This window comes from Colias eurytheme, chromosome 7, assembly GCF_061535395.1.
Source record: "Colias eurytheme isolate Ceu_HAF_F1 chromosome 7, ilColEury1 Martin Lab GWU primary, whole genome shotgun sequence".
NCBI classification, from domain to species: Eukaryota; Metazoa; Arthropoda; class Insecta; order Lepidoptera; family Pieridae; genus Colias; species Colias eurytheme.
This window is the reverse complement of record NC_142986.1, coordinates 11067829-11095095: the sequence shown is the minus strand read 5'-3', so window position 1 is coordinate 11095095 and position 27267 is coordinate 11067829. Positions and strand designations below refer to the sequence as shown.

Here is a 27267-nt window from a genome sequence, read left to right as displayed (position 1 = left end):
AATATACATACATACAAACATATATAATTATATATACAACAAGCACCATTCACTACTATCAACTACACAAGAAACAAATAAGTACGCCGACAACATGCAGACACCGATGAAGCAAGCAGGTACAGCAGTTATGTAATATACGCCGTGTAAGTGGGAAGAACGCGTGAGCCAGGAGGAAACTGATTTTGGTGATTATTTAATTTAATTTTTAAGTGTTTTTTAAATGTATAGACAGATCCTAAATTACGAATGGGAGGTGGAATGTTATTCCAACACTTACACGAAACGTATCTAAAACTACCACGAAAAGCCGCCGTGCTATACCGCTGCAAGCGCAGTGCCGGGTTGCTTACCAGACGAGTGTTAACAATACCGCTGCACCATTCCAGTTTTTCGTAGAGGTAAGTTGGTTTTTTACTGGTCACAATACCGAAGAGCAAAGTGGCAATGTGGAGTTCCCTTCTGAGAGACATCTTTAAAATGTTTCTCTCGTTGAGGTAAGGTGTCACGTGAGTGCGAGGAGGTATGTCGAAACAGTATCTTGCACAAGCATTTTGCACTCGCTGCACTATTCGCTCTGTTCTTGCAAGAAGTCGAGGCCCGTATACACAGTCAGCATAGTTAAATTTAGAAAGAACAAGAGCCTCGCATAACCTAGTTCGAATATCAGTGCTGAGAAAATTACGAATTTGATATAAAATTTTTAAACGATAAAAACAGTTCCTGACTAAATTTTGTATGTAGGTTTCGAATCGAAGCTCTTGATCAAAAATAAGTCCTAGATTACGAACCTCTAAAACTCTTTCCACTTTCTAAAACTCATTCTGTTTAATCAAAAACATAAAATATTAAAATTTACTCGATAAAAAAAAATCACCTCCCCCAAGTTAGCTCTAATTTTCACACTTTTACGTTTTCTACTTGACATGGTAATACTTATTATGATTTTTTTTTCATAAACAATTATATTAAAACATTTGCAAGATATTTGTCAGAGCATTTTGTGTAATTACTTTTAGTTTTGGTTTTATCTGCGATAAACCACTTTTGGCGCTCTTTTTGTCTCGAGATAAACGTTTGATTTTGTCACGATAAAAGAAACAAAAATGGTCGCATTTCGTGAAATGGCCATCCACGTTTGGCCAGATCGACGATCCGGCCAAATGTCGATGACCAAATCGTGAAACGTTGACGATTTAACGATCTGGCCAAACTATGTTGGCCATTTCATGAAATGAACAAATCTACGATATGGCCACGACATGTACATAGTGTACATAATATTATAAAGTTAATAACGATTGCCAATAAAATGGCTATAATTGTTAGCATTTTGTTAATCTACAATTTTACGAACTAATGTCTAGTATTTAATCTGTGCTAATGTTAACATCTGTGATTCGTTTGTTCTTTGTTGGTTCTATGTCGTTTCTATGTTGATCGTATGTTGATTGTTGATTTAAAATTTAAATATGGCGGCATTCGAATGTAAACTGTCAAGGATTAACGTTGTGCTAAAAAAATAATAATTAGTAGTTAAATAGGTACAAAGTTTGTGAGTATTATTCATCGAGATATCTCGGTGAAGATAATTGGTTAACTACAATGGTTGTGAGTATTAAGTATTCATCGGCAAATTCCGGAGAATCTCATTATGAGCTCTGAAGAAACCTTTCAAAGAATTATTACCAACGATATAAATATAATATAGGTATAAAGGGCTAAGGAGGTAGGTATAGGAGAATACAAGTCTACGTATTGGCACGTTAAATTCGTGTCAAATGGCCCGACTTTAGTCAGTCGCTCCGGAAGCGTCGTTGTACTCGGTCGCGTCTTGTCAACTCTCGTCTCGTGTGTGCAAGCAAAACCAATCGAAGAAGTACTTACTTGTTTGTGTGATGAGATTCTGCACAAAGTATTCGACAAAGATTTCTAAAAGTCAAGGGATCACTTATTACCTGTAAGTATTACTGTTTATCTTGCTGTTTATTTGATAATTATTACATAAATAGTTATATTTCGTAAAAAACAATGTCAAATCACTTTTGTCATTATCCGAAAGCGTAGATAAGAACGCAGGATCTATTATAATACACAAATGTTATATTATCTATTATTAATATTATGGTAACAAAACATCAAGTTTTAAATTAAATAACCTTTTTTAATTTTCCGATAGTAACTACTTAGGAATACAAAAAAATAATTATTAATATTTGATTGTTCGTATGTGTCAGAGCACAATAGCAAAAAAGCCCGAAAATTGTATTTTTTCGTGTACCAAATAATACCTATAATAATAAGGAAAAATGTAAATGGAAACGGTACACCCCCACAGCCCACTAAACGGATTTTGATGATAATTTTTAGAGAGAGATGCACACGTAGGTACCTTATATTATTAACCAGAATAACATATATGACATAATAAAGTATAGAAAATATACTTGCTTTTGCTCTCGGGTTGAAACCTAGCTAGTTCAGTGAAAAATAATTAAGTACCTAGGTATTCTCATACTAGGGTCATTGCGCCTGTTCGCGTCCACTTAGTGCAGTTGGAAAGTTTGAAGGAGAAAATAAAAATGTTCCAGAACAAATTTCAACGCAACATTTATGTAACGTGTTCATTACATAGTCTATTTTAAGATAATTTACTTTCAATTGTGTTGGAAATATCATGTGGTTTTTATTTATCTATACAAATAGCAGAATTAGACGTTTTACCCAGTTCGCGTCCAAAAATTCCAGTTTGCATCCACCCGTGGACCAGTTCGCGTCCACCAGCTTAGAAAAGGAATTAAGAGTGTATTGGGTGATATTTTATCAGATAAATGAAAATAAAAAAAATTAGATTTTAATAAATTATTGCACGCCTCATAAGCGAAGCGTTGAGGTGGGTACTACTGTCACTTCGCGCAAAACATCTGATTTTTCAAACTTAAAATGTCTTTATGTATCATACATTGCACTTGTAAGATAATACATACACACACATATTAAGAAAAAACACTATTTTTAACGTTCATGATATTTTTGATGTTATTTTTGTTATTTAAACTAGTTAAAAAACAGTTTAAAAAAGTTCTGTCTTGGACGTCCGTGTGTCTGTATGTGCGGATCCTTTTTCTTGTTAACACGATAGCGACCGAAATACTTTACAAATCGAGTCTTTTTTTTTCTCTTACGCTTGAGTATGCTCAGGAATAGAACCCTTTCATTTTTCAGGGTCTGATTCGATGTGGTTTAATTGTTATTAAATAAACAAAAATAATAATTAATAAATATTTATTAAAAAAAATTATGAGGCGTGCACTTTTGGATTTTCCAAATTTTTATCTATACTTCTATACTAATATTATAAAGAGGAAAAGTTTGTAATTATGTAAGTATGTATGTATGTATGGTTTTCACGCATAAACTACTGGACCGATTTCAAAAATTCTTTCACCATTAGAAAGCTGCATCTTCACTGAGCAACATAGGCTATATTGCATTTTCAAAAAAATTAGAGATCCTTACCAAAAATGCAATAATGTAACCCAAGGTGTAAAAAATTCCTTAATAAAAATGCTGTCATCGCGTGCGCTGCGGAATCTATTGAAGATAGAACAAAAAAATGTTCTATGGTATTATAGAATGGATCAATATCTACAAGAAAGTCCGCGATACCATATGTCCATCTTCAGTAGTTATGTTACTACAACAACTTTTTTACGTTTTCAAAGTAAATAGAAGTGCCGACAGTAATCAAACCATGTTATCCATACACATATATTAATCCTTATCCCATTAAATGATGTTTTATTATAGACTGTTTCAATACCAGCAAAATACTTTTTAAATAAAAAAAATTGAATATTCCATTCAAATGATATAACGAATTTTTAAAAGTGTCAATCTACAGAAAATAGTAGTTATAATGAGCAGGCGAAGTGCGGGACGGGGTGAAGGTGATTTTCATGTGATTAAAAATTAAACCTATAGTCCGACCTATAGTAGACTTTTCACTGTCACGATATCGCTATCAATGCGGGTGAAACCGCAGGTCATTGCTAGTTTACGAATATAGTTAAGTATTTAATAAAAACCGGCCAAATGCGAGTGGGACTCGCACACTGAGGGTTCCGTATTAACCTGTTTTTTTTCATATGTTTTAAGTGTAAATGATTATTTTTTCAATGTTTCCCTTATTTGTGCTATAAGACATTGCTTCGTACCAAACTTCAAGTGTCTGTGTTCACGTAAAGTACCATGTAGGGCTGTAGGTTTTGATTCCCTTGCGAATGTCGAAATTTGCGAAAATTTGCAGCATAAACGACCGGAAGGAAGTTAGCGCGGAAAGTTTATTTTTTTTAATTATTAATATCTCAAAAAATTGCTCCTTAAATGCTCCATCAGAATCTGTAATTGCTCCACTTCTACAATTATTAGTTTATTTATAATTAATTTAAAAAAAATCCAAATACTGAAAACTTGATTTCCCTATAGAATGAAAAATATTCACTTTTCATAAAAAATTTTTTTGCAAAAAAATTGCTCCCGATTTGCTCTATCAATTACAAAAAAAAATTATTTAATTTTGATAATTTTTACAATAGTTGACTGAAAAACTATGTTTACATAGTAAACTACTGCGCTGTGACGTCATTAATTATTGCTGTTGCGACCCATAAGGGCCATATTTACATGTATCAGCACTGCAGCGATATCTGTAGACCTTAATGTTTATGTTTTCTTATTTATATTATTTACTAGATTTCTGCCCGCCGCTTCGCCCGCGTTTTCAAAGGAAAACCCGCATAGTTCCCGCAAACGATAGCAACTTGACACCGAAAGATGAAACAAGCGACTGAAACACAAATTAATTAAAAATTACTTGAAGTTTTAATAATACGAATAAACGTAATATGCGAGTTTAGGGATGGGTAGGGAAATGTTTATAAACATACCTATGATAAGAATGATTTTAAATACATAATAATATCTGTTTCTTTCAACTTTTGCTAGATGAAACTCAATAATTAATTTATGTAATAAGTAAAATTTTTATGTAAAACCTATTGTCAAAAATAATTCTTTATATAATTATAAAGTATTATTAATTATACTCCAGTGAAAAATTTTCAGGTGATTATGGGTGTTTCTCTGCTATTTGGAAACTAGTTCAAACAAGACTGTCCTAACGAAAATTTCTCAAATGTTGAGAATGTTTGTCAATACAAAGCAAGGTAATAGTGTATCAAAAATATATATTAAAGAAACACACACATTTTTTTCTTTGTTTTTGAGTTATGAGCGGTTTTGTGAAAAATCGTGACAGGGTAATGTTGTGACTAACCAGGGGAATGTTTTTATGAACTAAAACTAACATTTTTGTATGTTTAAATAATCAAATCTTTATTTTTATTAGCTCTTACAATGTGTAATTATTACTTAAATAATCAACGAGATCAAAACTAAATTCACTTACAAAATAGAGACATTTTTATAACATTTGTTAACTGAACAAAATCAACTTCTTACTTTTACAGTCTTTCTAAAATACTGATTGTTTGACATAAGTCAGCTCTTAGAATGTTAAATAAAATAAAAAAAAATGTTACCTGTGTTATCGAATTATCACAATAAACTTTTTTTGGCTTACAATAAGAAACATTTATACTTTTCAGGTAACTTGAAATAATTATCATTGCTGGCACAGTATACCACTAGAAATCAATTTTATCTTTCAAGGAAACATCTCTTATTTCTCAAAGACATGTACCAATTTTGGAAAGCTATAAAATAATCTAATTCCTTTAACAGTCACGTTCGGATCAGGAACTTTTCCAATATTTGGTCAAAACCGCCATCAGACAAATCATTCTCATCTATTCTAAACTTGTAGCCCTTGTTATCACAAATTTTCAGAAAAGTCACTGTTAGTTCGCCGTCCTCATCATCTACTTTATTAACAACCGCAGCATAGCGATATTCCCTGTTCCCGAAAATAAACTTAACTAAAACGTAATCACCACTGTTATAATAAGTTTGCTGACTTACTAGGCTCCGCAGTATTCTCAAGATCAGTCTTGGTATTTTCAATCGGTCTTAAAAGGATAGTTTCTGTAATGCAGTCATGTCCGTGAGATTTGAGATAGCGGGATTTCGACTTCGGAATCGGAGTCTGTGGAGATACTGGCCTATCATTTTGGAGGTTCTAGACTTCAGCTGAGCCTTCATACTGTGGTAGTTTCCACACTAAAAATGCCTTAAAATCCTATTTTAGAACTTTACCATCGCATATTACCGGCATTCATTTTGTGAGCGACGGACCCGTTACACAGTAACGAACTAAAATAATGTTCCATATTGTGACTTCGAGGCTAAATGTGGAGGTTCCAAATGTAGAAAAGTTCTCCTGGAATTTTTCAGAGAGTGGCCATGGCAAGAGTGCCACAGATGGTATTGGCGCCACGTGCAAAAGATCTGCTGATGCTGTCGTTGCTGCAGGAGGAGATATCGATAGTATGGAATCTTTTATAGACTCTGTGCGTCAAAGGTGTCCTTCAATCATTCTATTTACAGTTGACGATGATGCAATTAATGGATATTCTGAAAGACGCCTTTCTTCTTGTTTTTGAGGGTCATTTTTAAGTCGTTGATATCTCAATCGTTCAGCTATTCGTTTTTGTTCTAATATTTCTTCTCTTGTTTTGGGTGGCTTCATTTAAGGTGGCATTTTGAGCTATAACCTACGAAAAAGAACGATAATTATATTATTTATTTATTTATTTGGTACATATTATTAACGCTGAGGAAAATTGATGCGCTATCCAGCAATGAAGTCTTTACAAAACTTAAAAAACATTCCCCTGAGGTAAGGAACACTCCCCTGTGCATATAAATGACAGGGGGATGTTGACCAGGGGAATGTTTTTTTAACTTGAAAACCAAATAACTGAAAATCATTAAAACATATCACGTTTATAACACAGATGTGCAGACATGCTTGCTAGTAAAGTAATTTAAACAAATTATCTTAATTAAAACTCTTAAAATATGAAGACAAATGCTCACCAGTGGAGTGTTCGTACTAACGGCCGCGACGCGTTTTTCACATCCAAACACAGTGGTGCTACTGACAAAATGGCGGCTGTCCATTTACATTGATAACCGAACGAACTTTACACCGTTAGCGTTCCATTTCACAGTTGAAATGTTTTGGACTAATAACCTAAGTGATTTTCGCGCCATCAATAAATGATTTTTATTTTATTTTTTTTATTTTTTCGCGCCGTTTTCAAATGTTACCAGGGTAGTGTTTTAAAAATTTGAGGACAAACTTCGTAAACAATTTTTTCAATATTTTTTTTATTATAGACATGTAATTTGTAATTTAAAATATGCCACAGTCTTCTGCAATTACATATTATTATTATTTAGTAACGAATTGACAAGTATTAAATATTTATAGGTATCAATACTTCTAATTCTGGAAAAGGGACATACCAGGGGAGTGGTTTTTGAGATGTATAACATTTTTTTTCTCGAAAATTATTATATTAAATTACATAATGAGCAATTGTGAACCAAGAATACCACATTTATGTTCATATTAATCCTAAAAAAATAGAAATGATAGAACTTATTCTAATAAAATTTGCTTGGGACAGTGATTTTCCATTTAGCAGAGAAATGCCCTTATATAAAAGTAGGGCTCAATTTTTTTCGCGAACCCTACTTCTAAATAATTACCACTCTTCAATAATTTAAAACTCCTTGACTGAATCCCTTCACACCCTGAAATAAAAAGTGCATATTAATTTTTCTTATAGTAAACAGAAATTCAAATTCAATTATTAATACCAATTCAATACTTTGATGATGATTGACAGTAGAAATATTTATTAATTGTTCATTATTATTGAATAAAATAGTACATACTTACACTTGTTATTCAATAATTGTTGACGCAATCACTATCCATACTAATATTATAAATGCGAAAGTAACTGTCTGTCTGTCTGTTACTCAATCACGCCTAAACTACTGAACCAATTTTCATGAAATTTGGTATGGAGATATTTTGATACCCGAGAAAGGACATAGGCTATCTCGAGAAAATGACGCAATCCCGGAAATCCCACGGGAACGGGAACTATGAGGGCTTTTCTTTGACTGCGCGGGCGAAGCCGCGGGCGGAAATCTAGTAAATAATATAAATAATAAAACATAAACATTAAGGTCTTAATAGATATCGCTGCAGTGCTGATACGTGTAAATACCTATGACCCTTATGCGTCGCAACGACAATAATTGATGACGTCACAGCGCAGTAGTACTATACAAACATAGTTTTTCAGTTAATCATTGTAAAAATTATCAAAATTAAATAATTTTTTTCTTGTAATTGATAGAGCAAATCGGGAGCAATTTTTTTGCAAAAAAAATTTCTATGAAAAGTTAATATTTTTCATTCTATAGGGAAATCGAGTTTTCAGTATTTGGATTTTTTTTTAAATTTATTATAAATAAACTAATAATTATAGAAGTGGAGCAATTACAGATTCTGATGAAGCATTTAAGGAGCAATTTTTTGAGATATTAATAATAAAAAAAAATAAACTTTCTGCGCTAACTTCCTTCCGGTGCATAAACGGCTGTATCTTTTGATTGCTTTGGCTTATAAGTTTGATTTTTTTCACGGCTTCAAGGGACCGTAGACTTGAGTATTCAATATAAATTTCAGCTTTATACCTCCACGCGTTACTGAGTAAAAGGGTCTTGACAGAAAGACAGACCGGCAGACGGACATACAGACGGACGGATATCAAAGTGATCCTACAAGGATTCCGGTTTTTCCTTTTGAGGTTCGGAACCCTAAAATCAACATACTTATTAATATCATTCACTGTAAGGAATCTGGAAAAACTTATTTATATTTAACTTCTCATCATTAATAGAACTAAAAATTAACAAAAAACAAAGTTACGTTATGTAAATAAATAATAATCATTTCTATTAAGATTACCTACCTACCCTATTTTTTAGTTTCTAATGAATTAAATTTCTTTTGACGTGATAACGTCTTTAAAATCGTTTTAGTCGGGTGACATGTTCAGAAACTTGTGTCACACCAAAACCTCACGAGCGCGATCGCAGGTATAACGAGAGAGACGGACCGATCTCCCGTCTCATCTCGAGCGCTGCCACTGCAGCATTATGTTATCACGTAAACGATCGTAAACCTACTTTACAAACAACCAATTTTTTTGTTTATATTATTTTCTTAACCACAGACTTATTGACTCTCATTCTCAAAGATACTAGTCTCATTCTTAGAATACCCATTTTAAAATGACAAAATAGCATAAAAATTTGCTAATTTGAATGAAAATTTAAATTATCAACTTGTAGTCTTAGTCAAAAATTTACAATCTATTTTAAATTACATATTTTAACAAACAATTCATTGCTACGTAATGAAAAACAATGTGGACGCAATATGTTCTATTGTTATGCACTATAGGTATAGTTTGCGCCCACCGTGGACGCAAAATGGAAGTTGTACAAATTCGGTGTAGTAATTCGCGTCCACCTTATTTTAGCTATTAATTGTAAAAGAAATAAGCTGATTTAGAATCCATACTATTCTATGTTTCGTTAGCAAAGTAAAGAAACAGTTACATATTCAAAAATTCACATTTAATAATAAGATACTTACCGTCAAGGTATAGGAATGTACTTAGCTACCATCTGTTGTTAATAAAAAAATTCTCTTGATTTCAGAACTAACCTATGACAAATTGAAAAAAAATATGTGTGCGTGTACTAGTGTACACACGTAAAGCCGGGTATCCACTTAGGTTCGCCGTGGTTTGCGAACGCGCCCGCTCCGCAAACCAAACATAATGGATACGTCGTGATCGCGGAGCACGACTGGAGCACGATCGGAGCACGGCGGAGCGCTCCGGAAGCGGTTTTTTGCGCGAACTCAAAGGGGAGCGCAGTTTGTTCGTGGACGCGAGCGTGTGTTTGTTAAGTTCGCGAACATGGAGTGGTCCGATGAAATGATAAATATATGCATTATTTCATTATTTCTTATTCCCTTATACATATTAGCTTGCCAAAATCGAGGAGGTCGTTTGTATTCTATCACAATATAATGTATAAAAATATAAGTTGCATTTCCTACTAATTCTGGAGGCGGCATGTTTGCACCGACCGTCTGTCGTGTGTCGATTGGAGACCGGAGCGCGGAATTTAGCGCTCCGACAGGAGCACTGATGTTGCAGCCTAAGTGTGTACACTGTACACGTTCACGTTCGCGGAGCACACAGTGTTCGCAATCCACGGCGAACCTAAGTGGATACCCGGCTTAAAGCCGGGTATCCACTTAGGTTCGCCGTGGTTTGCGAACGCGCCCGCTCCGCAAACCAAACATAATGGATACGTCATGATCGCGGAGCGCGACTGGAGCACGATCGGAGCACGGCGGAGCGCTCCGGAAGCGGTTTTTTGCGCGAACTCAAAGGGGAGCGCAGTTTGTTCGTGGACGCGAGCGTGTGTTTGTTAAGTTCGCGAACATGGAGTGGTCCGATGAAATGATGAATATATGCATTATTTCATTATTTCTTCTTCCCTTATTCATATGACCTTGCCAAAGTTGAGGAGGTTGTTTGTATTCCATCACAATATAATGTATCAAAATATAAGCTGCACTTCCTACTAATTCTGGAGGCGGCATGTTTGCACTGACCGTCTGTCGTGTGTCTACTGGAGACCGGAGCGCGGAATTTAGCGCTCCGACAGGAGCACTGATGTTGCAGCCTAAGTGTGTACACTATACACGTTCACGTTCGCGGAGCACACATTGTTCGCAATCCACGGCGAGGATACCCGGCTTAAGAAGTGAAACTTCTTTATGACCTTATTTTTCAAAAAATAATTTACTATATGCAACTTTACAGAAATACGTCGAATCGCGCGTGGTAGGGATAAGAAAAAGATGGCGCGTAACGGTAAAATGTCACGCGTAACGAAAAAAACGTTACACTAAATTTTTTTCCAATCCCGATAAAGAAGTTTCACTTCAAAAATAGTCATATTTTTAACTGTATGAGCAATATTTTTATTAAAATTTTCTTTTATTTTACGTTTAATAACAGTTTTGAATTTTCTAACTAAAAAACTAAACTAAACTAATTGACCACAGCTTCTCAAAGTTAGTAGTTAAGTTATTGCTAAAACAAAAATGTTATGTCTTGTTAAAATTTTTTCAGATTCTCTGAAAAATTGCGTATTTTTTAAGATAAGATAATTTATGAAAACCGTTATTAGGGAACATTGAAAGAAAAAAGTTGGAAATAGGACGTAAACTACGGATGTGATGTCCACAAATGTCGCTCGATTAGGATTATCCATCATTTCTGGGGAAACCCTATAAATATTAAAGCAGGAAACGGGGGATGCGTGAATTGAAACACATTTTGGAGTACAAGAAATTTACATTCCTTAAAAATAAATTAACTGTAAAATATAGTTAACTAGTGTTGTTTTAGGATACGGTAACATATCGAATTTAGATTTTAATTTATTATAATATTAGAAATATTTCAGTTATAGTACGATACACAGAAGGCAGATTTATCTTAACATCATTTCACTAATATTAAAATCACAATAAAATAAAACACGGAAATACATGAACAGATTTATTCGTTGACTCTGGCAAACTTAATTGGTCCACCTTTATTGCTTCAAACTAGACTCGCGATCGTGGCATCGGGTTCGCGTAGGGACTGCGGGAGCAAGGGCGAGGAGGGGAGCGGGAGGAGCGGGAAACGGGGAGAGGGCAGAGCGGGTCCGGGGGCGGCGGGGATCGGGGCAGCGGGGCGCAGGCGGCGGTGGACCAGCGAAGTTGCCGCGGCGGCGGCCGCGCGCGCCTCACCTTAACTTAGCCTAACTATATACAAAATTAGTACCCGTTTAATGTATATCGAAGCTATATACACGATAATCAAAATGTGCAGTTCATAATATTAGTCCACGAGGCGAGGCCGGCGTCACTTGGTCTCGGAGGGCGGGGGCGCGGGCGCAGCGGGCGGGGGAGCTGGCGCAGGGCCGCCGCTGGGCGAGCCGGCCGACATGCGTGCCAGCGCCTTGTACAGCGGCGAGTTGACGAAGCGCGGGTACGAGTCGCGGTGCATGAGCGTGTAGATCTGCAGCTGCGCCTCGTCGAACGTGTGCGGCGTCGGCTCCACCATGTTGCGGTTCACCGTCTCGCGCACGCGAGAGTCCAGAGACACCTGCGCACAAACAGCTCATCACGATTACTGAGTACAAAATATATCGATAGATTCATCTAATGGAATACGCGATGACTTATTTTCCCAGCGAACTATGTAGATACATCTATATACAATGTCGCTCATGCGCATGTGACTGCCCGTAATATTCTGAACATTCATGAAGAAATATCGAAAATAAACTTCAAAAGGGGGGTTTAATGTCTATCTATAATGGTTAGGGAGCCAGGTGCAAATTTGGTTAACTATTTCCTCTCAAGAGATAATTCGTCAGACGCATGAGAGTATAGTATTATAAAGCCTCGTGAACGTCAGCTGGCGCTCGGTTGGGGGGGTGAGCGGTTGTAGCCTCCCACGCACATAGGAAAAAAAATACATTCATTCATTGAATTCCTCTCAGCTAAAAATTTGTCAAATTGTAGCTAACCCAATATCTCAACGAAAAAAAATAGTCAGCTGGTTACAACATGGTGTATTATACGTCAGCTGGTGTCTCGAACATGAAAGTTAAATTTAAAGAAAAATTTATTTTCCGTTATTTCCTCTCAAACAAAAATTTACCTGATGATAGCTTATATGTAACTGTGGATAAATATATTATGTATATGTCAGCTGGCTGTATCTTGGTGGAAAAACCGTCAGCTGATACGGGAGGCTACAACCGCAACATTTTTACTAAAAATTATCGACTACGAAAAAAAAAGACGGAATCGATGTCATTTTTCGGTAAAAAATTGTGTATTTATTAAAAAAAAACTAGTTAGTTTTTGATAATATTGGAAGGTTTTAATTTAAGCTGTCGTGCATACATTTAAATAAAAACTTGAATGTTAATAAAGACGGGCCCTTAATTCCCTGGGGTAGAGAACAACGTATGAAAGCGAAACGAAGGCCGGTACCTCCTTAGGCGAGAGGATGGAGATGTAGTCCTCGTAGATGAAGCGCGCCTTCTCCTCGACGGCGTCGGGGTCGGTCTCGCGCTTGAGCTCCTCGCACGCCAGCCAGAACATGATGTTCTCTTCCGAGTACTCGCCGCGCAGGAAGTCGCGGAAAACCTTGCGCCCAGCTGCCGACAACACGACATGCACAGGTCAGACGTTGCGCCACCGAAGCCAACTTATTCATTGACAAGGTACAAACGACTCATCTTACCAGCGCTTCGCATGAGACGATCGAAAGATTGGCCCCAACTTTGAATCTCCTCTAACGTAGGTCTAAAAAATCAAATTTTAATTTTAACAAAATTTAGTAAAATTTGATAGTTTTGATTGTATGGCATTCAAATGCTTTATAAATATAAATTTATAAAGAATAGAAAAAATTCGATCACGAGTAAAATTAAGTAAGTAGATAATATGATAAAATTGCTATCATTTTTGGCCGAGACATTCGATAAAATAATATAAGGTAACTATGACATTTACCGGCCAATTAGTAAAAAAGGGCATGATAGCCCGGTCAATTTAAACATTCGAAGTTACATAAAGTCCCAACAAGCTGAATTTTTGTGAAGTTGTTGAAAACATAATTATAAACAATGTCTAAAAGTTTCCTATCATTCCCGTTTCGCGTCCGTTTCGCGATTTTCAGCAAAACGGTAAGTTTTATCATAAAGTACCTCAGGCAAAGATTGTAGATCATAAAATTATCTATAAAAAATGTATCAATACTATTTTTCTTACGAGCCACCGTTTCCGAGATATGCACACGTTTCCACGCCACCTATGAGGTAATGTACTTAGCGCGTTTTTTAACGTGGTTTCCCCAGTAGGCCTGCTCCACGGGTCAGTTGTGATCCTGTTTAATGTAATACTATTGCGAAATAACGGAAATTTTCAAAGATTAGGAATGATAAAAGCGATGTAAATGAAAAAAAAAAGTGTTGAAGTTTATTCGTCTTATTCGTAAGTTTCAAATTCTTGTTCTTCTTCTTATTCTTCTTCTCCTGCTTCTTCTTCATCTTCATTTTGGATGCAAGTAAATTGCGTCAATAGCGATGTATCGCATGATACTTCGTCGGAGTCAAACGAATCCTCCATTGTTTGTGATTCAATATTAGAGCACGACCGGCCTTGACAATTTGTGCATGCCAGAGAACAAGACAGTCTGACTTTTTTGCAACCACAATTAGCACTGCATCCCTTTTTGCAGTTGCAAAAAATAGTGTTCAGCAGTTTTTCCGGCGCAGGTGGAAGTAAAGTTTGAACTGGCTCTAATATATTGTTAACCAACTTCCAACCCCAGTCTGTAGGGTCTAGCTGATCATAACCAAGCCACACTTGAACTTGGTAATATACTCGAAAAAGATGTTGGTGAGCAGCAACTGAGGTTGGAGGAAGACAAGCTAGTTGAACTTGTTTTTTATGTTTAGTGTTTTTAACGAAACATGCATATCGATGCTTATCTAAACAGGTAGTTTTTTTAGGAGCTACGTACATAGAAGAAAGCGGATGCCGTTGGTAATAACTTCTTGTTGAGTTGAATTATTCTTTTTAAAAACTTCAGCACATTGAATTAAATCTTGTTTTTCAAACATTTTGAAAACTGCTGTTTTACCCCTCCTGTAAAATGCAGATGTCGTATCACAGCCAGTTATTGCGTGTAAAAATAGTACATGATCTTTACACTTAACTAAAGTAAATAAACTTTTTAATGAATATATATTTGATTGATGCTGAGCTTTTCCTGGTTTTAAGAAAAAAATAGTTTTTTTCAGTTGGCGTTCCAGCAGTGAGTAATACAATTACTTGTATTACTCACTGCTGGAACTGTGAAGATGTTGACTTACGTCAACATCTTCACCAACAACAATAGTTGTAGACTACAAGCCCGCATAGGACAAAAATATGGGTCAAATGAACCACCATGGGACATATCTAGAACGATAGCAGAGCAAAAAATAATAAGATTCATCACTATGCCGTCACTTGTAAGCTGTCCAACTGAGTGCAGATGAGAATTGAAAAGTACAGGTAGACTCGGTAAATTTTGGTCATATATTTTTGTACGGCATTCTTAACCATCGATAGATCCATTAAAAATAATAAGAAACCGCTCAGTGCCGTACAAAAATGGTGGTCCACCAAGTCGGAATTTTTATTTAATTTCCGAGAGTTACCGGGGGTAAATTTGGTCATTTGACCATGTACGGCATCTGTGTCATACTATTGCTATACTGCTTTTAATCCATTATTCCGCAACGCCGTACAAAAATCATGGGGACAAGGGGAAAAAATCGAGAGTTGTAATCCCCTCTCTTTCCCCACTCCAGGGGGTCATTTGACACAACACGAAATAAATTTATTTTTAAAGTATTTTATGCATAGATAATATTTTTTCATGTGCCGTACATTTTCGTTGGTTCAAAGGGGAAAAATCTGAAAAAGAAAAAAATCCATATAACGAAATGTTTGCTTTATATTTTTATAATAAAATATAAATATACATTAATATTAAGAAGCTCGAGGTGGTTAATTATCACCTTGGAAAGTCGGAGTCAGGTGGAATGGACTCCGTTAAATTGATGAACTAATAAAAAAGCTATGAACGAAAAGATATGAATTATATGCAATCAGTCCATGAATACAGGTAAAGTCACAAGCAAATGCTAGTAATATATACATATTCAAAATGTACAAGTAAAGCGCTTTTAAATGATACCAAATACTGCATATTTATCTTAACTTTATTTTTTTACTCTGTATGTTTTGTCCGCTAGAGGGCGCCACATTAGATTTTGTGAAACCCCATATGGCCTTTAGCTAGCTGGTCGCTGGTTATCCAGTGAACAATTCAGACGCTTCTAATGATATGTCATTTGTCGAATTCTGATAAGTAGTTTAGAAGTTACGAGGGAATAGATGAACATACATACATGACCTGTAAACAACCATAACCCTCCTTTTGCTTTGCCGTAGTTGGGTAAAAATATGTTAATGCCGTACTGTATCAAATGGCCATAAAGCACCCTTAAAATTGTAGCTTTCGTCGCTTTCATCAGCCTAAAAGATGTGGTCTGCACAAAAATGTACGGCATCGTTTTTTCCTAATTTATCTATGTTAATACTATTTAAAACAACGGATAAAGTGTAGAAAACTATTATATTTCATTAATCTACGATGTTTAAACTTTAACAAAATTTCTGGTTTTGCATTTCTCTATAACTTTTTTTAGAACGGTTTCTTTTGAACGGCAATACTATACAACAATTGAATTTTACAATATCATGTTAAAAAAAAAGTTCCCGTACAGGGTCAAATGACCTTACAGCTCTTTATATCAAGAATTCGATGAAATTAAGATGATTATTGGTATACATTTAAAAGAACAATTATTTTTTGACGGCATTGCTTTTAATAGTACTTTTGAGTGCTAGATAATGTTTTGGAACCGAAGCCGTACTTAGTCAAATGACCCCGTGGAGTGGGGAAAGAGAGGGGATTGCAACTCTCGATTTTTTCCCCTTGTCCCCATGATTTTTGTACGGCGTTGCGGAATAATGGATTAAAAGCAGTATAGCAATAGTATGACACAGATGCCGTACATGGTCAAATGACCAAATTTACCCCCGGCAACTCTCGGAAATTAAATAAAAATTCCGACTTGGTGGACCACCATTTTTGTACGGCACTGAGCGGTTTCTTATTATTTTTAATGGATCTATCGATGGTTAAGAATGCCGTACAAAAATATATGACCAAAATTTACCGAGTCTACCTGTACTTTTCAATTCTCATCTGCACTCAGTTGGACAGCTTACAAGTGACGGCATAGTGATGAATCTTATTATTTTTTGCTCTGCTATCGTTCTAGATATGTCCCCTGGTGGTTCATTTGACCCATATTTTTGTCCTATGCGGGCTTGTAGTCTATTGTATTTGTCAAATTGAATTGCTCTATTGCTGTTTCAATAATCAATACATCAGCATCATTATTGGCTTGTTTTACCAATATATTTTCAGCCGTAAACTTTTCTTTCAACATTGAAATGAACCGAGACTTGTTGTGGGTATTTGTAAGAAATTTCTGTTGACTGGTTGGGACTATCATAAGTTCATCAAATAAAATATCAGAAGATAAAGATGTTGCTAAAGTTCGACGACGTTGTTCTGCAGCTTTGATATTTCTCGTGCAATCATCATAGCCATCAAATACGACAGTAACTCTGGAACCAAAATGCCTACGTACATATTGAACGTACACACCGGCACGGAATCTTGGCCACTTACAAATTTGCCGATAAAAATGTTTTGAAGTGTTTTTCACGATTTTTTTGTATGAAGATATGTTAACATATTATTTGTTTAATTTTATGGTAAGAAATCATTAAGTTTGAGAATAATCTTTTACCACTTTTTAAGAGTTACTCGAAATTTGTGATTTGTGCGATTAAGCCGAAGATACGAATTGTTCGTTTTAAACTTTTTTCGATATCGTTTATGACGTTTTAAGATATTGTTATTGTTGTACTGTAGTCAATGATCATAACAAACAATAAAAAATGCCGTTAACATCTGAACAACCTGCTCAGGCCATCACAATGTTAGACCAATGACTGCCGCAACGTAAAGTACCTAATGTTCAGTACATACCACGTTCAGCGGTTCACTATGCATGGAGAAGATACCAGGAGACTGGTAGCTACATGTGCAGACCAGGAAATGAAGGCGAGAGGTGCGCATCAGCTCGAGAAGACCCGTTTATTGTTCAAGAGATACTCAGAAATGGCTTTCTGACAGTTTTTGAGATACGCCACCGGCTCTAAAACACCAGGATAATAAATGTGAGTGAGCAATCGGTGAGAAGACTAATGAAGGAAGTTAATTTGAAGGTTTACAGACCAGCACGCCGTCCAGAACTCCTCAGACATCACAGAGAAGCACGTCTTCGTTTTGCACAAGAACATGAAAACTGGACCCACAGCCAGTGCACTCGTGAGGTGTTCACAGATGACTGCTAAGTCACTTTACGAGCTTCTGATAGCCAAGAGTCAGTATAGAGGAGACGAGAAGAGAGGTTTTCACCCATCACCACACTCAAACTGCGATTTTTCATGGAGGGTCAATAATGGTATGGGGAGGTATAAGTTCCGATGCTCGCACGGAGTTAGTTATTGTAGATAATGCCTTAAATTTGATCAAGTACATTGAGGAAATTCTCCAGGAACATGTTCAGCCCTATTACAGGTTCATCAGTGAAGAAAATTTGCTACTAATACACTATAACGCACGTCCGCGTGTCGTACGATGCGTATAAGAGTACCTTCAAGAGGTTATTATTGAAAAATTGGAGTGGCCAGCTCGTAGCCCGGATCTTAATCCAATAGAACACATCTGGGACATGCTTAAAAGAAACATAAAGTTCGATTCCAACCCAGCACCAATGTTAGATGAGCTTAGAAATACAGCTGGGCCCGTTTGGTACACTATAGCTCAAGTGGACATCAAAAATTTCTTCTAGAGTATGCCAGACTGGATGCAAACAGTGTTTAAGAAAAGAGAAGGAAACACCCTTAAAAGGTTCAATTTTTTTTATGGAAACGTTGATTAAATTTTTATTGAATTTTGTAGTAGAAAAGAAATAGTGTTATTTTACCCAAAAATTTGCAGTGGCCAAGATTCCGTGCCGGTGAGTGATTTATCTAAGATAACGTTGAATGTTTCTTCGCTATCCCACACAACGCGGTGTAGTAAGTATCCTCCTTTGACCTTGAATAAACATTTTTTTACAGGGGAATGATGGGGAACTTTTAGACATTGTTTATAATTGTGTTTTCAACAACTTCACAGAAATTCAGCTTGTTGGGACTTTATGTAACTTCACCCTCTTTTTTTGGTTTAAATTGACCGGGCTATGATGTTATCGAATAAACTATTGCTAAAAATAACGGACATTATGAAAAAAAAAGTATTTTCAACCGAAAACCTACTTTATAACTTGAAAAGTTTAATTTGTAGGCACATAACAAATTGTTATTAATTTACTTAAACCATGGTACGGTATACAGTGTGGAAATTTTCGATGGGCTCTGGAGGGAAATTACTAGAAATACTGAAGATATCAAATTTTGCTGAAAGGATTTTTAAAAAGAAATAGAACTGCATTCAAAGATTTTTGAAAATCAACTTGCATCAACCGGGAATCGAACTAACTAAAAATTAAAAATTGTTATTTTATTCTTCAAATCGACCTTAAATTAGGCCTTAAACTAGTACTTATTTTCTATACCATATTATCCGTAAAATATTAAATCTTTATTATGGAGTACCAGTCCTAGTACCTACGTATGGGCTTTGATCAACGTCTACGAAAAATTGTCCGTCCGTCGAGTGAACAACCAGTTATAATAATTTTCTAATGGCTCAACATGTGTTTTATTAAAGACATGAATTTTAGGTAAGAAAATAGGTAATTTCATTGGTAATAATTAAATGCACATAATATTATCTTTCTTAGATGTTTCTTTTTTTTTTAAGTTTTAAAGTGAGTAGGACGTTATAAACATGTTTTCGGTGCAAGACCGCAGTATTAAAATTCGCTTATTTTTTGTCTTTTTCATTTGTTTTGTTATTAATTATTATCTAAAATTTCAGAGGAAAATAAATTTATGTATCCAGAATGAGGCGTCTCATTTTGAATAATTTATTAGTTTAATACTTATAATCTAAGGTTAAATAGTCTTAAAATTAGTAACCTAAGTTAGTAACGTTCTTTATGTTGACATGTTATTGCATACATTCAAAATCTTCAATTCCATTATATTTCTATTTCTAAGAGCAAATATTTTTACGAGAAATTAACAATTAATTATCTTTAACATGGTTTGAGTCGATTTTAAGAATAAAATAACAATTATTTTTTAAGCTATTGCATCTATCGCAGGCCTTGAGCGCGGAGACCGAATCGAGAAATTCCGTAACGAAAAAACCTCACGCTCCCCACTCCGACGGGCGGAGGTGTGGCTTGAAGGCATAGCATGCAATAGCTTTACCGCGGCAGTCCCCGAGTGCCACACGTCGTTTTTTTTTTGAAGTGAAAACTTCTTTAGCGGCGTTGAGCACTTTTTCTGTAATGGGTATAAAATCTTAAACACGTGACCTGATCGAAAAAGCGTAAGACGTAGGTAATATCAAACATGCTCAACGTTAATAATCAAGTTTTCACTTCTGCCGGCACTCCCGGAGTGCAACCCGTCTTTTTTTTTAATTTTTAGTTAGTTCGATTCCCGGTCGAAGCAAGTGAATTTTCGAAAATATTTGAATACAGTTCTTTTTATTTTTAAAAATAAAGGTATGTTTCCTTTCAGCAAAATTTGCTATCTTCAGTATTTCTAGTACTTTCCCTCCAGGGCCCATCGAAAAGTTCCACACTGTATAATGCAGTGGTGGCTCAGGGGTAAGGACCTCGGAATTCGAGTTGATAAGTCGAGGTTTCGAGACCTGATGATACGGCATAGATATGATCGAAAACATAAACATGGGATCCAATTTACAAAGATGGTTTTTAAAATGATAATGATGAATGAATGATCGGCATTCGCGGTGGAAGGAATTAGGAAGGTGAGCGAGAGCAGGGCGACGGTACTCACGGCGCGTCGCCGTCCAGCAGCGGCTCGTTGGGCCCGGGGCCGGGCTCGCGCGGCTTCTTGCCGGGCCCGCCCTCCGAGCCGCGCGCCGCCAGCCTGCCGACCGACCACACCTTACTTACTCCACATATGCGATACTGTTATGCTATTCATTATTATTCTTCGCTTACAATAAAAAAATATAAGTACGTCTCATACGAACTCTCAGATACCGAACCAAATTTTAGCAATATTAATTTAAACACAGCATATAATAAGCAGTTCATCACTTTGAAAAATACTATTATTTAATGGATATGCCCATTATACTTAGTATTTTAGTACTATATGAGTAGGTAGGTAGGTACTATGAGCTCAATCAATTACCTATACTATATAAAGTGTAAGCCAATAAAATTTATTTATTAACTTACTGGGTACTTAAAGGGAAAAACGTAGGTACCTATTCTAGTATGTATTTACATATAATCGCTGAACTAGAAGTTTAGTACGTTACGTACGGACGTACGTATAGTACGTTCAATCTGTATTTTATTATCAACCATTCGTCGCTTGTTTATAATAAATATATCTTTGAATAAAGGAAAACTATAAAGTTAAACAAAAATTCTTTACCTGTGGTAAGTCATAAAAGTAAACATGCTAATTATTATATTATTATCTGCGTAAAAGCCGTTGCGAAAGACTGCAGGGTCGTGCACTTACCACTTAGCCCTGAAACAATGAAAACATCAAGTGATTAGGATTCCTTGTTAAGATTTTAGAATTTAGGTCCATATAATGATTTTCAGCAATTGTAGGTAATTAGTAATTATAATGATGAAGTCGGGGCGTCCATAAATTAGATAAGTACGTGAGACTTTTTGAAGTGGCGCATTGAGAGTAAAATTTTAAGGTCGCGTCATAGCCGTACCGTCACGTCATGGAGTAAGGCGACGATTTTGGTATCTTTGAATCTTGCCAAACTAGTTTCACTTCTGACACGTGTGATCGACACACACGTTCTCTTTTTATTTTTTCGATGATCATATATATTTTGTGGAAGAAAATGTGTAACTTAATCTAACCGGCCACTTTTTAAAGGAGACGTGTGTGTGATGGTGGTGGGGGGTGGGGAGAAGCGCGAGGGATACGCACCAGGAGCAGGAGCAGCAGCAGCACCAGCAGAGACAGCACGGCTTGGCGGCGGGCCGGCAGCCGCGCGCCAACGCGGCCAGGCTGCACATCTGCAACGCAACACACTCTCATAACTCATTCTCTCTCTATTGACACGTGTTAACAGGTTTGTGTTTAATGCATATTCCGGTCAATTTAGACATCCGACGGGGCATCGTACATGTTATGAATAATGCCATCAAAATAAATCTAAAAAGTTTGGCGAATCCAAAAAGTACACACTACACGCCTCAATCGTTTTATACTACAAACACGAAACCTGGCAGGAAATTATCTAATTTCGAGTGTTTCAACAATTTCATGTCGTGAACTTGACACAACGCGGTCTTTCGAGAATAGAACACACCCACACGCTTCGCGTTGTGAAGCGTGCAGTAATTAAAATAGTCGTGTGTCCCTTTTCCCAGATTTCAATGCAATATCTACTAGATTTTTATAAAAAGTTTAGTGGAAGAACGATTATATTTCCGGAAGAAATAAAATTAAGTAAGTGATCATTTTACTATAGTGAAAAATATTATGAGACATTCCCAGAATTACCTTTGAGAGACGGGTCCGGTCCGTTATTTTTAATATTTTTAAGTCGGTTTGAACATACCTCGATTAAACAGTCAGAGACGATCAAATATGTAGTTGCTGTTGAGAGTTGAAACACACGCATTAGGAGCGCTGCCGTATCATTGGGTTGCCACTTGCCTTGACACTTGCTATACTGATTAATGTAATCAAATCCACCAATAAAAGCAGACGTCTATCAATTAATTAAATACTGAATTGAAGAAACAAGATATAAACTTTACTTGTAACGCCTTACATCTCCTTACATAAATCGATCGATATCATTAAATATACCTAGGTATCCCAGAAATGGTTCACCTCCCATCGACCCCAAAACTATCTCGAAGGCTATGTCGCGGTCTACGCCATTGTTTTTTAAAATTAACAAAAATCACGATTAGTCACATTAAGCTGTTTGTGTTCATTGTTTAATGATATGCGTTCAAACCTAAACTGCAGAAGAGATTTTGATGTACCTATTTGGTAATGGCTGATAAGAGTAGGTAGTAGATATGCTAATGTTTTAGAATCTTCATGATATAGATTATAGAGTATAGACCACATTATTTGACCATTGCTCAAATAAAATTTATATTTTGTGACGTCTTACTTTTCTCAGAAATTGCGTTTTTTTAAACTAATTTAGTAATACCGTTAACAGTAAAAAAAATTGAAAGAAAAAAGATCAGACAATATCCTACTATCCTACTACCTAATATTATAAATGCGAAAGTTTGTGAGGGTGGATGTGTATATATACCTATGTGTGTTTGTTACTCTTTCACGCAAATACTACTGAACCGATTACAATGAAATTTAGCACACAATATATAGAGGGAAACTTGGATTAATCCCACGGGAACGGGAACTATGCGGGTTTTTCTTTGAAAACGCGGGCGAAGCCGCGGGCGGAAAGCTAGTAATATTATAAGACCCAAACCTGTGCTCAAACTACGGATGTGATGTGCATAAATTCGAGAAAAAATGAGATTTTTCTGAAATTTACAAATTTGGCGTAGACCGCAATCCGTTTGGGATAGAGTTTTCAGGGCGGTGGGAGGTGAGGTGATGAGAGAGGTTTGAACAGGAACCAACATTTTGTAAAGAAAGACCAACAAACAAGCATCCTTTCACATTGATAGTTTTCGTAAGGATTCTTCAAGCGATTAGTTAAGAGCAGTGCACTGTAACATGTGCGTATTAAAGTTCAGCGCATGAAAATCTCAAATAAACTATGAAATGGGTCAAGGGCGACTAACGCAATACCCGAAAGTGTTTCTCACGCCGCGAGCGCACGGCGCAGTGTGGCGTTGTGTGGTGTGCTGTGCTGTAGTGTGGCTTGGTGTCGCATGGTGTGGTGTGGCGCGGCACGCGCACGGGGCACCAGTCACCACGCACGCGCTCCTTCTGTCACTGCTCTTTATGTGCACAACCAAACATTCAAGTCGGTTTGAAAAAATTGACCGCGACCTACCTCAACTTGTGAGGTATCTATATATTGGAAAGTAAGTCTCCATCTTGAAAATATTGCTGGTGAAAGGCCGCAATTTTAGTTCCTGTTGCATATGAGTTAGTATTTTTACGCAATATCCATTTTCATGTCTAGGTATATGGATTCGAAAGTATTCATTATAAATCAATAGGTGATTTTATTAAGGTGTTACTTTTATAAAAATGAGTAGATGATTAAATATTATTTGATATTTCAGCATGGAGAGGTTCTCGAGGAAAGGCTTATTAATTATTAAGTATGTAATTTGCTATATTTTTTGATAAAGAGGGCGAAGCCGCGGACGGAAATCATATTATGTCTTTTAAATTATGTTATAATTTGCATCCACGCGACGTCGACTTTATGATAACAAAGTAAAACAAGATAAAAAGTAAAACAACTAAAACCCAACTACGACAAAAAACGACGCTGAATTATATGCATTCAGCCCATGAATACAGGTAAAGTCACAAGCAAATGCTAGTAATATATATATATTCAAAATGTGCAAGTAAAAAGCTTTCAAATGATACCAAACACGGCATATTTATCTTAACTTTATTTTTTTACTCTGTATATTTTGTCCGCTAGAGGGCGCCACATTAGATTTTGTGAAACCCCGTATAGCCTATAACCAGCGGACAATTAAGACGCTTCTAATGATATGTCATTTGTCGAATTCTGATAAGTAGTTTAGAAGTTACGAGGGAACAGATGAACATACATACATACATACATACATACATACATATATACATACATACATACATACATACATACATACATAGCCTGTCAAAATCATAACCCTCCTTTTGCTTTGCCGTAGTCGGGTAATAATGTACATATAGATACTTTTAGGTGGTGGGAAAGGAAAGTCGAAAGACCCTTTTTCGTAATTCTGGTATTCGTTACAGTCTACAGATCATCATTCATAGCTCTTGAAAGAATAAATGTAGGATAAATGAACAAGAATTTCTCATTGCGTCTGGATACCATCATCAACAACAGACTATTTTTTTCAAATGTTATACTAAGTATAATTGACAAAATGCAGGTATTTAATACTCAAAAGTGTAACTGCCGACATACATACATACAATAATTATTGTACCTACACGTGACTAACGAAGCCGCAATACAAACAAGATTTTATATTATGTTCCAACAATCAAAGCCGATTTGACGCAAACAATGTCTCCCTGCTATTGTAAAATCAACATATAATTAACTTTTCGCTCTGTTCGATTGAGAAAGATATAATTACGGGATGAATGTATCTAATTATTGAAAATGATTAATATTTGAATTAAATATTATACCATACTGAGAACGTGGGCTGTTGAAACGTTAGAAGGCGTAGTTACACGTTTCATAATATTATCTACCGTAGCACTTTGACAACGTGTGACTGCGCTTTTCCAAACATGATTTATCTCCATTACAACGAAAACATCTTGGTAGAGTCTACTGTGTCCATTTACTTGCAACTACATAAGCAACTTTGTTCAGTTCAGTATTCTGAAAATCTTGTTTTATACTTTTTCAGCGCCGTTTTTTGTCGTAGTTGGGTTTTAGGTTTTTTACTTTTTATTATTTTCCTTTTCTAGAGTTCAGAAAACACTTTGTTTGCAAATAGGTGATAAATTGGTTAATTATTTAAGAAATAAGAATGCTTGCGAATATATTTTGAGTTTGAGTTTGAATAGCCTAGCATGCGGGGGCGTGCTGCGTGCTGCAGCCGGCGGACGGGCGGCGGGGTGCCAGCGAGCCGGAAGCCCATGGCCAGGTTAGCCGCCAGTGACGCCGACGTCTCTTTGACGAACCCTTTCTTGCGAGCAATTCACAGGAAGATGGAAAAATTTTATCGATGCTCAATTGGACATTCCAATGTAAGTATACTAGGTATGTATTTAGGTACCTAACATGAAAAAATGCTTTCAATTGAGAAGAATGCGTATACCAATTATAATAATTATTCAATGCGTAATTAGGTTATCACTTGTCCAGAGTCTAAAGCAACGCTGTTCTGTTGAGAAAATCTTTTATGTTGCTTAAGTTGTATTTATCAAAGAACTGTTTTACAAATGGGATAATGCTGAACCATATATTATGTTTGTTTGTTTGGTTGAACGTGGCAATATCGGGAATTACGGGTCGAATTAAAAAATTCCTTCAGTGTTAGATAGGAGCTGAGCAATAGGGCAAAACCGCGACGCACAGCTGGTACATAGTACTATTATATTTTCTGTGCTACAGGTTCGAGTTGCATTTTTTTTATTTTTTTGAGTGAGTTGGTTTGTATATTTTTTGGGAGGCTGTGATTGGTACCACATCACGCTACGGGAAGTAGGAGCGAAGCAGCATTGACATAATTATTATGTTGGTAAAGCGGTAAAAATTATTCCTTTTTGAGAGCTTCCGTCGCGTGCGCTGCGGAAACGGTTGTTTACAAATCGTTTATTTTTGCTCAAATCGATCCAGGTGACAGGGGCATGGGTTACAGGTATCTTTTAAAGATTGGGATGTTGTGCATGTATTTAACTGAGGTAAATTGGCATTCTGTGTTTATTTTGTGTGAATCATTATCGTAATCACACTCCGAAGGATCGACAGGTACGTACCGACAGCTGCAGCTGAACTTGGAGATCACCAGCTCTTCCTAAATATAGTCCACGACAAGCATTTCACCGAGGAACACACGAAACTTGAACTTTTCACTGGATTTTATATGTTTTTAATTTTTCACATTATACAGAAACACAGTTCCAGAAAAACTTGCACATTCAGTCCGTTAGTCATTTGTAGTCGCTCGGAAGTAAGTCGCCTTCTGCGAAGTGACCGTCTCCGAGGCGAACTGAAACAAAAACAATTTAGTTTGTAGCAGTTCGTCACGTCCATACAGAAATGCGTCATGAGGGCACTCTACTGTGCACATTCTACGGCTGCCTTCGCTCTCATGGGAGCGGTCCGCTTCCGCGCGAAGCCGAGCGGCTCGCCAGTGCGGAAGCGTCGCAGCGTCGCTGACGGGCGCGAAAATAAACAGCCATCCGAGGGTAGTGGGTGAGGGTCGCGTGCGCGTATAAATAGCGCGCCCATTGAGGCGCCGCGTGCCGCTGCGCGCTCTGCGAGCCTTGGGCCCGGGCCGCGCCCTGGGCGGGTGCGCTCA

At 36.5% G+C, this 27267-nt stretch overlaps 2 protein-coding genes across 4 annotated transcripts in view; one reads left to right on the top strand and one right to left on the bottom strand.

Annotated features, from left to right (window-relative positions):
- Window positions 1–1505: 1505 nt before the first annotated feature.
- Window positions 1506–27267, top strand: part of chn (zinc finger transcriptional factor charlatan) — a 40607-nt gene continuing 14845 nt past the window's right edge. The window contains exons 1-2 of one of the 3 annotated variants that reach the window (XM_090103691.1): window positions 22016–22157; window positions 25808–25990. The gene's annotated coding sequence lies outside the window, so the exon portion shown is untranslated. Of the gene's footprint in view, window positions 1961–22015; window positions 22158–25807; window positions 25991–27267 lie in introns of those variants that run through there. The other 2 variants (XM_090103694.1, XM_090103692.1) reach the window with 2 other exon arrangements.
- LOC149907347 (regulator of G protein signaling 19-like) lies at window positions 11494–27206 on the bottom strand. The gene is made up of 7 exons (XM_090103696.1): window positions 26723–27206; window positions 22013–22101; window positions 21581–21589; window positions 20879–20971; window positions 13443–13504; window positions 13190–13356; window positions 11494–12290 (listed from the first exon to the last, which is right to left on the bottom strand). Exons 2-7 carry the CDS (start codon window positions 22099–22101, stop codon window positions 12048–12050), a joined length of 663 nt encoding a protein of 220 aa, XP_089959822.1. The 5' UTR covers window positions 26723–27206; the 3' UTR covers window positions 11494–12047.

Excerpts from the sequence above, each read along its gene's own strand:
- LOC149907347 (XM_090103696.1), bottom strand. The coding sequence starts at position 22,101 with ATGTGCAGCCTGGCCGCGTTGGCGCGCGGCTGCCGGCCCGCCGCCAAG. Across the intron at positions 13,505-20,878 it reads CTGCTGGACGGCGACGCGCC|ACCTACGTTAGAGGAGATTC; the intron begins GTGAGTACCGTC and ends TTGATTTTTTAG. Across the intron at positions 12,291-13,189 it reads CCATCCTCTCGCCTAAGGAG|GTGTCTCTGGACTCTCGCGT; the intron begins GTACCGGCCTTC and ends GTTTGTGCGCAG.